The 11900-nt window shown below is 43.9% G+C and overlaps 1 protein-coding gene across 3 annotated transcripts in view; it reads left to right on the forward strand.

Moving 5' to 3' along the window:
- The window catches only part of LOC125699963 (synaptotagmin-like protein 2), a 36703-nt gene that overhangs the window by 20362 nt on the left and 4441 nt on the right, over positions 1–11900 (forward strand). For all 3 annotated transcript variants that reach the window (XM_048960042.1, XM_048960043.1, XM_048960041.1), the window contains exons 7-16: positions 523–1641; positions 2543–2641; positions 4618–4709; positions 5171–5272; positions 7116–7285; positions 8120–8222; positions 8867–9028; positions 9858–9936; positions 10493–10592; positions 10979–11184. In XM_048960042.1, coding sequence (XP_048815999.1) covers positions 523–1641; positions 2543–2641; positions 4618–4709; positions 5171–5272; positions 7116–7285; positions 8120–8222; positions 8867–9028; positions 9858–9936; positions 10493–10592; positions 10979–11184 — 2232 coding nt within the window. The remainder of the gene's footprint in view (positions 1–522; positions 1642–2542; positions 2642–4617; positions 4710–5170; positions 5273–7115; positions 7286–8119; positions 8223–8866; positions 9029–9857; positions 9937–10492; positions 10593–10978; positions 11185–11900) is intronic.

Below are 11900 nucleotides of genomic sequence, written 5' to 3' on the forward strand. Positions count from 1 at the left end.
TCTTTGCTTGGCCTGTAAGAATGGGCTGCCAAAATTCATATGAATTATGCACAAGGCGGAAAGAATCAAGAAAAAAAAATCCTCAGTGACTAAAACTCCTCCTGGCTCTCAGTATGGTTAACTGAGTGCTTGGCTAACAATTCCTTAATGCATAGATCCAAGTTACATTTCTTTAGTCTCCTGCTTTGAATATGTAGTGTATTTTGGAATGTAGCAAATAGACAGTATGAAATCTGTCAAGCAGAATGTGAAGCTGTGAACAATCCCCAACTCACAGCAACAATTTAGAGCTCAGTGAAATTTTTCCCCTCCTTGGTGCAGAAAGAAGGGCTGAGTTTTTCAGGCTTTTCCTTCACATGAAAGGGAACTTGCTGGACTCTCAAAATAGGGAAGGATTGGGAACATATTGGTGGTTTCTAGAAAGTCCTGCTGGCTTCCCTTTGAGGACCTTCAGCCCAGACCTTCCAGGGAGTTAGGATATGGTGTGGTGGGATGGGTTTTGAGCATTTGTCTTTGCTGTAGGTAATGGACTGTCTCCACCGCCTGCCAAGCTTTCAGACGATGCTGTGCCACAGCCCAGCTGTGCAACTGGAGAAGCTGCTGATGGGGCCACTGGCACCACAGCAGGACCAAAAAATGCACCCGAAGCAGCTTATGCTCCCAGCAAGATACCTGTTAAGAGGAAACCAAGCAGAAGTCTCTCCAGATCAGAGCAGTTTGTGAATCACCTCGGGCCAGCAGAGAACAACCTTGAAAAGAGAGAGTTACTGGCAAGCCCGAGATTGCTGACTACAGAAGGGGAAAACAGCCAGGCAGTGAAGCCAGGCGTGAACTACACAATCTCATCAATGAGTAATAAAGAGGAGGACATTGGCCTTGATCGTGAGCACTTCAAGAATCTGAAGAACTTCTGGGAGAAGGGAGCAGACTCGGTGATGATGGGAAGTGTGCCAGAGTCCCCAGGCTCGCTGGAGGCAGATGGCAGGCAGTTCAAGCTGTGCCGCTCGCTCTCTGTGCAGTCAGATCATGGCCAGAACAGTGAAGAAAAACCTGGAGCCTTCACTAAAACAAGAAGCCCTTACAAAAGGACAATAACTTTATCTTCCAGTGAGGAGGAACCAAGCTATGTAGCTCCTGTGAGGAAGGGATCCATTCCCATTGCTCCGAGGTCTACATATGCCAAGAGCAAAGGAGGCCTGGTTACAGGAAATAATTCGCTGGGCGAAAGCAATGGGAAGCCATCAGTGCCAGAGGAAGAGAAGGCAGCACAGCGCAGCTCCAAGAAATCCAGATTGCCTGTGCGAGTGCCTTCCATCAAAATCGAGTCTCCTACCAAGGAAGTATCTGGCAGCATGTTTGAGCCAGAGACGCCTACAGAGAAGTTGATTGTGGCAGAGGAGCGCAAGCGCACAGAGAGCTCTTTGGCAAGCAGGGTGCAGACACTGATTGAGCCTGCGCCTGCAGGTGATGACAAAAATGATGAGAAAGCACAAAGACCTGATGTGGGCACTCATGACAACATGGAAATAAATGGAGAGCTACCTGAGGAAAATACATGCCAGTCTTCAGAACAGCCAACAGGCAGTGTGCTGGCTGGAGGGAGAGAAGCTGTTCGGAAGATGGACTTGTCTGTTCACTCAGGTACTGAGGGCTGTAACTGCACCCTGGGGAACCCCATCGAGTGTCACCTCTAAGCCTGTTTTCTTCCCTAATGCTTCCAATTTTGCATGTTTTCTTTGCTTCTACATCTATACTGTATTAAGATTGGTACAGGGTTAGCATGTGTGGAATGTGTTTAACCAGCACCTATGGAAACGACTGTTCTTTGTAGTGCAGTGAGATGTAAACTTGGGCAATGTGATGTCCCTTTGCCTTTCTCACCACTGCCTATTCTCATACTTTGCCTTCAAGCACCTCAGCTAGGGACAGATCTCCAGTTCTTTAGCCCTAACTACAGCAGGTTGCAGGAACTTTACTAACTGAGAGCACTACGCTTTTTTCAAATGTAGATCTGCCAGAATTCCTTGTGCTGGTAAAGATAGGTCTGATGCAAATAGCAGAAATAAAACGTGAAGCAAAGTGTTTAATAAATACATTGACCTTTGCCCTACTTCAATATGGCTACTGGCAGTCAGGATTTGAATGACACTTTGGGCCTTTTGGGAATCCACCAGTAAGCTGCAAACAGAATGGACTGGACAGGGAGTCTGAGCTTTGTGGGTTCTGATACCACATTCTCCGTCACAGTGGAGTCTACTTTGGAGTGGACTTTAGAGTGAGTCTACACAGTGGAGTACTACCACTTTATCAGCTTTTTCCTCTGGGTTTGACAGGCTCTTGTAAGGACTGATAATATGGGCAAAAGTTCATGTTAAAACAAAATGTGAGCTCTGATTGCCCACAGTAACTTTGTGTAACTGTACAACTGCAGCTTGCTCTAAGCAGAAGGAGTAGCTGGGAGAGAGACATTCATGCCTGCTGACATTCTGCCCATTTGTGTTTGTTTACTCACTATGTCAATTTGACTTTTCATATATTCCAGAGGAAGATGGAGATCATTCTCCTGCTGCTCAAACCTTGGCCCAAGCAAACAGCATTAATCTTGCAAAGAGCATGGTGAACATTTACACAACCACAGAGAGTGAGTAATGCTTTTCTTTCTGCATTTTAGTTTAAGTTTCTTGAAGGCAATGTATTATGTATGAATTTTGCATCCCTGGTGCTTCTGTGCTAGAACAGAAGGAAGGAAAGCAAGGAAAATGACATATTGTTTCATCATCAAATTAGAGAGCTTATAGTACCTAAAATTAAATTCAAGGCCAGGAAATTACAGCTAGATTGATGGTACGTCACTCAGTGTGCGCAGCAAAACGCAAGCAGGCTTCAAACGGTTGGCAAGAATCTCATCTCCTCTTCCACCACTGAGTACCATGGGACCTATATGGCAGCCTGCTCAGTGGATCAATCAGACGTGGCAGACCTTGCATCCAGCATGCGAGCTGTGCCACAGGCTGCTGTCACACGCTTGCTTGGGCCTATATCTGGGCCCTTCCCAGAGCAGCCCCAGGTTGCTAGCCTGATTTCCTCAGCTACCAGCTGGGGCACACTTCATGTTGGCAGTTCCTCTTGGGGAAACCAAGAGAAACTGAAGAGAAGGCAACCAAGAAAGTAGCAGCAAAAGCAGAAGAAGCCCATGACCAAGAAACCTGTCTGTGCCACCAAGTAGCCCAAGAAAGCATCAGTCAAGGGAGAGGGCCTGAAGAAAGGCAGCAGCAGCCTCTGTGGCCAGGAAAACCAGTACATGTCCCCAGAAGAGGAAAGCTGGCAAGCTCAAGAAGACAGCCATGAGCGTGTCTAAAAGCGAAGGGGTATGGCCAAGTATGCTGGGACTGAGTTGGGGAGGTTGGGGGTTGCCCAGAGTAGGGTAAAGCAGCTTAGAGGAAACAATAAGGCCAAGTTTAAGTCAACCTGATCCCTGGTTATGGGATGGAGGGGAGTCCCCTTTGGGCTGTCCCAGGCAGCTGGTGAATGGGGCATGCTGCATTGACCTGTCTGCGTGCAACTGACCCATGCTGTCCTTGTGCAACTGTATGCCCTGTCATATGAAGCAGCAATGCAAGTCATAAAACACGATGGCTGAAAGCTTCAAGTCCTACATGCATTGCCATTCAGTGATGTAGTCTTCATGCAGATGACAAAGATTTTAGCCTTTCCCCATTGCAGCTTATTTAGAGCCACAAACCTCATCCTAGGAAACCTTCTACCAAGTTGCACTCGTTTACAGTATAACAAATAGCCTGCAGAAAAGGCTATTTAACACTTTACTGGCTGTTGGAGATACCAAACAGCCTTTTGGTATTCTGAGCATTGAGTAGTGTATCATCAGAGCTAACGCTCAGCACCAACGTATATGTGCATATGTCATCTGAAAACAAGCCAGTCATTTTGGAATGATATTAGTCATCGAGGAAGTTACTGAGAAAAGATAAATACGGAGCAGATAGGCTTTATTTAAACATTTAAGCAGTTCAGTGGCCATCTTCTTAGGTTGTTGTGGAAGTTGGTCCTGTTTTGAAGCTGCTTTTTTTTTATATAGCAGACTATTTCCACCTCTTTGTCCATCTAGCAGTATGTTTGAGAGGTGGTTGCAACAGTGAAATTATAGGTCTAAGTATTTTACAGATCGTTTGGACAGGGAAATACTGTTTACACATGCTATGAGATGGAAATGTGAGCGTGTTTGGTTTCTTTGATGGGGGGTGGATCTGCATGCTTTTGTTCTAAATTAAATCTACATAGCTGGAGGATGTAGAGCAAAGAAGTTACACGTGCTTCGGGCAGTGGATAAATTGAATTAGCCACTAGAGGGAGTTTGGACACTCCTACTCAGGAATGAAAGCACGCTGAGAGTAGCTTTTACAGCATTTAGCTAGCCAGCAGCCTGTGTCCTGGGGAGGGCTCACCTTCAGTGACTGGTGGCAGAGCTGGAGGAAATGCCTCCCACAAGCTTTTCCTCCCGCCTTGTGCCTTTAAACAAACAAACAAACAAGTGTCTTTCTTACATCTTCCTGACTCTGACAGTTTATCTTGATGCCTCTTTTCTATTTGTACTTACAGCGTACAGTAAACCTCTTTTGATACCCCATCAATTTCTTGAACCTGAAAGAGTCAAAGAACTGAGCAGATCCTCTCCTCTCCTGTTGTCTGAGGTAGGATAGATACCAGAAATGACTGAAATAATTTCCCTAGCATCCCTTAAACAGCAGTCGGGTCCACGAGAATCTTTTTCTGGGACACTGGCAGTACTTGCCCTAGAGAATGCTTTGCTTATGTCATTAAAAAAAAAGATAAAAATTCTAAAAGCTGTAAGAAAAGGGTCCCTAGTAATCCACACCAACCTTTTGGTCCTGTAGGAGTTTTGGTCTTTCCCTCTGCCTCAAATCACAATGTTATGTGCCCTTCCCAAGAGCCCAGGTGGTTTGGAGGCAGTTAATGATGACGTTTGCTGCCGGTCAGAGGCAGTGCCTCTGGGGAGATTCCCTGCACTCCCCTCCGCTCTCCTAACCTGCTTTCTGCTTAATGGGACTCTGCTGAGCTATTGGTTTTCCTCTGTAGTGTTGGGAAGTGCTTATACGGCAGAGCATAAAGATGCTTGTTATTTTCTGAGCAGACAGAATCAGACACGGCTTCGGAAATCAGCTTCCAGTTTAGCAAGCACAAAAAGACTCCTAGCATTGGCAGCCACTCCTCCGACATGGCATCTGTCTCCTCGGTAGGTATTTAATGTGTATGTTTTGCTAGAAAGCATTTCTCAGTTGGATGCAGTGATGCTGCATTTAGGCTGATGTGGATGACGTGGCCTCGAGAATCACATTGGTTTCTGCGTGGTACTCGATTTAAAAGAACAGTGATGGCTAATTACCTGCATTAAAGAAGTGTCTTCAGGTACTATCTCAAATTAGGAATCCTCATTAGGTCCTTGTTAGACAAATTCAGAGTAAGAGGCAGCCTCTGCTCCAAAGTGTGGAGCAAAGTGTGCTGCAGCCTGGAAGAGAGGAGTGGCCTTTCTCTAGGTGGGGGAATTAAACACAGCTATTGAGTGGCTCTGAGAGGGCTGGGACTGCAGACTGGAGCCCTCTGCAAGCTTCTCCTTCACTTAATCAACAAATTAAAGGGAGCTCAGAATTTGATAGCAACAGGATGGTTTAGAAGTTCAGCTTCTAAGGAAAGCTGACAAAAGCTGAGTGCATTTTTTAGGCAATTTAAAAGGATTCCTTAGAGACAGTGTTCTGTGGGGGGCTGTTTAAAAGTGCTTTAATTTGCTTTATTACTAGTATAGGTAGTTCCAAAGTGTATATGTGAGATCTAAAGAATATATGTGAAGAAAAGCTTGTAGGGAGAGGTCAGGAATGTCGGTAAATATGTTATTTAAAAAGCTTTAGCTTGGGGGTGCATTAGTCCTTTTAGTCTGTAGAATCTGGGAGCTATAAATGAGCCTTTTGTGACAAGTGACATAAATGCTTTTGAAAATCTGATTTAGAATTCTCTGTTGGGTTGAATATCCTGATGAGATGAGAAATGTATCTCCTCAGATTGAGAGAAGATATTTAGCAGATTCTTATAGGTTACCATAGCATTTAATTCAGAAAGAAAAGGAATGGGGGGGAGAAAGAAAAGAATTGGGTTAATTACTAGGAAAGTTTTTTGATAAATATTCATGATTGTACCACAGAAGAGTCCCAAGAAGTTTAATTATTTGCTTTGTAAACTGCATTAGCTTTTATGGTATCCCATCAATAATCGTAAGTGATTGGTGCAATAGAAAATTCTCATCTTTTTGGAGCTGTATTTTATTTCCTTTTCTTGACTTTCTATTAGAGAAAGATTTGAAGCCTTGGAAAGAGAAGCTCAAGGCCTTTGGGCAAATCCAGTTTGTTCTGGGAAAGCAAGTGGCTCTTGAGTGCCTCATTCCTGGTTGATACTTGAAGAAAACTCATTTTCCTCTGCATTTGTGACAGGTGTTTTCCCATAAAGTGGGACAGTGCCTCTTCAGGACAGGATATATTTGTTCCTGTTCTCTACAGCTCTCTGCACTTTGTCAGCAAGCAACAAGACAGTAATGGTCATTTTTTCTCTATATTTCTAATCTGATATCGTTCTTAGTAGCCTGTTTTTAAAACTGAATGACAATAGGATGACTATCTCTACCATAAATAATAAGTGTATATGAAGATAGTTAAAGTTCTCTCAATATATTTCTTAGTGATGAGCCTGGTTCAGAATAGCAGCCCTTAGTATAGGTAGCACCAGGAGAGGGATAAGACTTGTGTGCTCTTACTAGTGATATTTCACTGTTTCCCAAAGCTTTGGGCACTTGGGAAATCAGTGCTTCTTAGTCCTGTTATAGGGTGTTGCATCTTTGTGAGACTTTTATTCATGTCCTCAAACCCTTGCTTGTGCAAGCTGCAGATGTTCATCATTTCTGCATCAAGGATGCAGTAATACTTGAAGACAGAGGGAGCAGATCATTTCTCCAGGAATGCACATGTTGGTCCAGAAAACAGGTCAGCAAAGTGCTTATTTCAGTGGTGTGACCTTCTTCTTCCACCTGGCAGGTGAGTGGCAGTGTGCTCAGTGTGTACAGCGGCGATTTTGGGAGTGTGGATGCCCAGGGTACTGTGGAATTTGCACTGGACTATGATGAGAAGAACCGTGAGTTCCAGGTTCATGTGTCCCAGTGCAAGGACCTGGCTGTTGTGGATGAGAAGAAAGACAGGACTGACCCGTGAGTGATGTTTCACTTTGATTCCTCATGACTTCTCTGCTGCTGAACTTTGTGTTCTGAAGAGCTTTCTTTTTTTTCTTACGAATTTTCTTGTAAAATCCCATCTTTTCTTCCTACCTCTCGACTTCTAGACTGCTGGGTGTTTTCTAGCAGTAACCACTAACCTTCTTGATGTTTTTAGAGCCACCAGCATCAGTAAATGTGTTGCCACAGACACATACCTGAATAAGATTGAGAAAACCTTGCTCACTACAGGAGCACTTCCTTTTATCATTGAAATATATTCTCTATGTAACCATGTGAAACTTGGTCTCCCCATGGTGAATACACTTTAGTAGTAACTCTGGTGATGTAGACACATGTTTATGTGGAAAGAAAGTCTGAAAAGAAGCACCACTGTGTGGCACAATGGTAATTGTATGGTAATCTGTTTTAAAAGACGATAAAAATAACCTTGGATATGAATTTCGAAAAGGAGGGATTTATAATCAGGCTTCTTGAGACATTCCACCTCTTCTAATTACACCCAGATTTTGAATGCACAGATTTGCTATAGTTACGGGTACTTCAGAAAATTGATAGATGTCCTTGCTGGCTCTCCACACTGCTTAGAGAACTGCTTGTTCTGTTCTGAAGGTTGGTGGCATCCATCCATCCCTAGTGAGATTTATAACTTCATGTGCAAGACAAGTTAATATCCCAACAGGTTTCTCAATTAGTTCTGCCCTTACAGAGTCGACTTGCTTCCATAAAGTCCATTTTACCATCCAGAAGTCTTGCTTGCTTGGCAACATTGAATAGTATTCAGCTGTTGTTTTTGGTTTTGTTTTCCAGGTATGTTAAAACTTACCTGCTCCCAGACAAAGCGAGAATGGGTAAGAGGAAAACCTCAGTGAAGAAAAGGACTGTGAATCCTGTTTACAATGAAGTGCTAAGGGTAAGAACACATCCATGCTCTGAAAACCTGTGTTGTAGCAGGCACCTATCCCTGGTCAGGTCTGGAAGGAGCCTATCTGCTGGGCTCCTCCTGTCTCCTGCTGCGCTGCTCTTCCCTTGGTTTCATGAGGGCAGAGATGTTGAAAGTTCTTCTGTACTCACTTGGGTGGCACCCAAGATTTCTGTGACAAAACTATACAGTGACCTTTGGAAGAAGAGACCTGTGAGCCTGTGCTGCTGTCACAACAAGGAGGTATTCTTACCTTCTCTGGCTTGCAGTTACAAGACATGGCACTATTAAGAAAGGTCCTTATCCTGTGATCTTGCTTACCAAAGCATGGAGGATTATTTAACAATGCCCAAGCCTGTGTTAATAATTCTTGAAAAAATATTATTTCTTGATGAAGAATGAAGCACTGAATTTCCCTGTGCTCAGCAGACAAGCATTGTCAGGCTCATGGTGGCTGACTGTCAGGCTGCAGCACAAAAAGAGATGTTCAGAATGGGGTCAGTTCTTTAGAGCATGTGTGGAGTAGGTTTAAGTGTCTTAGAGTAATTCAAGTTTTTGAGTAGTATATTTCCAGTTGTGAGAAAAACTGAAGAAAAAAAAAAAAAGAGCAACCTGATTTCTCTTTCTTCCTCTAGTATAAAATAGAGAAAATGGTATTGCTGATCCAAAAATTGAATCTCTCTGTTTGGCACAATGACCCATTGGGACGTAATAGTTTCTTGGGAGAGATCGAGTTAGACTTGGCCAGCTGGGACTGGAGCAACCGAAAACTCAACTGGTATCCACTGAAGCCCCGGGTAAGTGCATCTCAGCTGCAATTCTGCTTCCCAGCCCAACCCCAAAGCCTTTAGGAGTGGCAGAAATCCTTCTTGGCTGCTTGAGCCATGCACTGTTAACTCAGGGCTTTTCCTGCTGAGCCCCATCTGCCACGTCTTTGGTGTAAGTGGGCATTTGGCTGGAAGCCAGTGGTCCCTGCAGCTGGGACTTGTATGCCCTAGCCAGAGGGAAGGGAAGACTCAGAGATCTTTGGCTGGTGTTTAGAGGCCCAGCTCTTGCCTAGGGAAGCACTGGAAACACCCACAAGCCCTAGACTTGTTAGCACAGTATTTAGTGCTCTGAACGCAGGCCTTCTTGGGTCTTACTTGGTGACACTTTCATAAATGTGATCTGACACTAATCAGCAGAAACTCTGACATGGCTGCCTCTCTGTCTTGTCACATAAAAGACCATCCCTTAAAAAACAGACACCAGAGTACCAGGTGATGCAGTTAGACATGCCTTGACAGGTAAATACTCAGGTGCCACCTTTTGTAAAACTGGTACAGCTTCCTGCCTGCTCCTGTGTTCAGAGGTTTGACCTAAGATCCCTTTTCATAAAATAAAGGCTTTCAGAAAAAAGGTGATTTTGTCCAACTGGACATTTCTGGAAGGGCAACCCTGCTCTGAATCCTGAAGCATTATGTTCCAAGGGACTGAGTTTGAGAACAAAGTCACAAAGTAGCCCTGAGAATAGACTGTGCCAGCTATAAGAAGCAGAGCTGGTCTATTTGTCCCCCTGTATTTGAATCAAAAGCTGTTTGCCATGCTATGTTAACACAAGCCCTTGTTTATCTCTTTCTATTTCAGAGTCTTTCTGCTGTTAATGGCGTGGATCATCGAGGAGTGATGAATTTGTCTATTAAGTATGTCCCTCCAGGAAGCCTAGGTAAGATGTATTTCATAAATTAAGAAGTATTGCCTGTATATTGGTATGTAGCTTGTAATGCTTCATCGTTTTGTGGGCTGGTTAAAGAGTAATCTCATTAGAGCAAGATCGTAGGGATCAGCACAAAGGGACAACCACAGTGCTTGACAGCACCGTCTGCAGATTACATCTGTTTTTCACATATTGGATTTACTGGGAAATTGTACAGAGAGGAAGAGCTCAACAAGCTAAAACTCGCCAGCTGTCATGGGCATGGTGGGGTGTTGTGATGCTGTAGCAGCAGCACGCAGCTCCTCTTACTTTGGGACAGGCAGAAGGTTGGGTTTCCCCAGTAGTTCCTTCTCCTTTCCTGCATCAATGCATCACTGGCAGGTTGTGTCAGGAGCCTCCTGCAACCGTGATCATGGCACTGTGGTGCCCAACAGAGCACAGCTCCAGGGGAGTGGTGTGCAGAGAGGTTGTATCACTGCTTCCTTGGGTCCCTGAGAGGAAGCTCATTGCCTTGCTAGCTATTGCTGGGTCTGTCATGAGAGCTTTCTGTTGTACTGCATGGCAGGTCCCAAGAATCCTCCCTCTGGTGAAGTTCACATTTGGGTCAAAGATGTCAAGGACCTTCTGCAGTTGCGTCCTTCTGGAGTTGACTCCTTTGTGAAATGGTAAGTGTCCATTATGAAATATCCTCTTGGGCATCCAGATGATGGAATTAGAACCCATTTTTTAGTGTAAAATATCACTTTGGAAAAAAAAAAAAAAGAATAAGAAGAAAAAGAAGAAAAAAGAAACCCTTTTCCTAAAGCAGGATCTGTTAAGCATCCTTCCTTTCTAAGAATCTTTGCTTACAAAATTGATTTTCTTGGGAAAAGAAAGTTTACTCCAAGGATTGTAAAGATTCCCCATTAAATTTACAGGGATTTCTTATGTTGAGACCCAATTACTCCTTACTTCAGATCTGAGGCCTGTTTAGGCCCAGAAAGTTTGTAGACACTAATGAAACCTCATGTGATATTTTACACTACTTGCTGTATTTTTTTTCCTCTCAAAGCTATGTGCTTCCAGACACGAGTAAGAAGAGCTACCAAAAGACCCGAGTCGTAAAAAGAGACACAAACCCTGTTTTCAATCACACTATTGTGTACGATGGCTTTCATACAGAGGACTTGAAGGATGCTTGTGTTGAACTGACTGTGTGGGATCATGAAAAACTAACCAACCATTTCCTTGGAGGAATCAGGCTGGGCCTTGGGACAGGTGAGTGATTTCCTTTACATTAAATGAATACCATTATACTGCTGCTGAGCCAAGTGGTATAATGGAAAGTTGCTGAGCATTTTGCTCTTAGGGAGAAACCAGATATGGAGAGTGTCTAGCTATTAAGGGGCTTCATACTTGCACTGTGTCTGAGATGCAAGAGGCCCTGGTATTGTGATAGTAACCCTCTGTTCCCCCATTCTCTGCCATGTCAACTCACAGGTCTGACAAAACTCAAGAATCAGCGTGGGTCCAGCAGAGAATTTTCCTGCTGCTGCAGGAAAAGAGGCAGCATTGAAAATCAATGTTATTTTGCTGTTCCTCCCAGTGCAAAGTGCTCAGAGCTGAAGACAAAGAACTTGAAAGCCATGTGGGACAGCACCACCTGGTGACTCTGTCCTCATCTCCTTCATTGAAATACTACAGTAGCAGGAATAACTAATATTTGGAAAACAGAGCTTGATGCAGTAGTTGTTCTATCTCAGTCATTACTGAGACAACATCAACGGTTTGGAAATTGAGTTGTTTAGGTGTAGATTAAGGTGTTCTTATTTTTTAAATTACTTCTCTTAGTTTAGATTATGAAGTGCTCAAAGAGCACAGCAGAGGTGCCATTTGCTAACCATGCTATCCTAACTTTCAGTGTACCCCGTGCCTAGCTTTGACAGGTAGTGTGTTTGTAGTTGGTAGGTAGGAGATGTAAGGATTTGTAAGCT

Source organism: Lagopus muta, chromosome 13 (assembly GCF_023343835.1).
Source record: "Lagopus muta isolate bLagMut1 chromosome 13, bLagMut1 primary, whole genome shotgun sequence".
NCBI classification, from domain to species: domain Eukaryota; kingdom Metazoa; phylum Chordata; class Aves; order Galliformes; family Phasianidae; genus Lagopus; species Lagopus muta.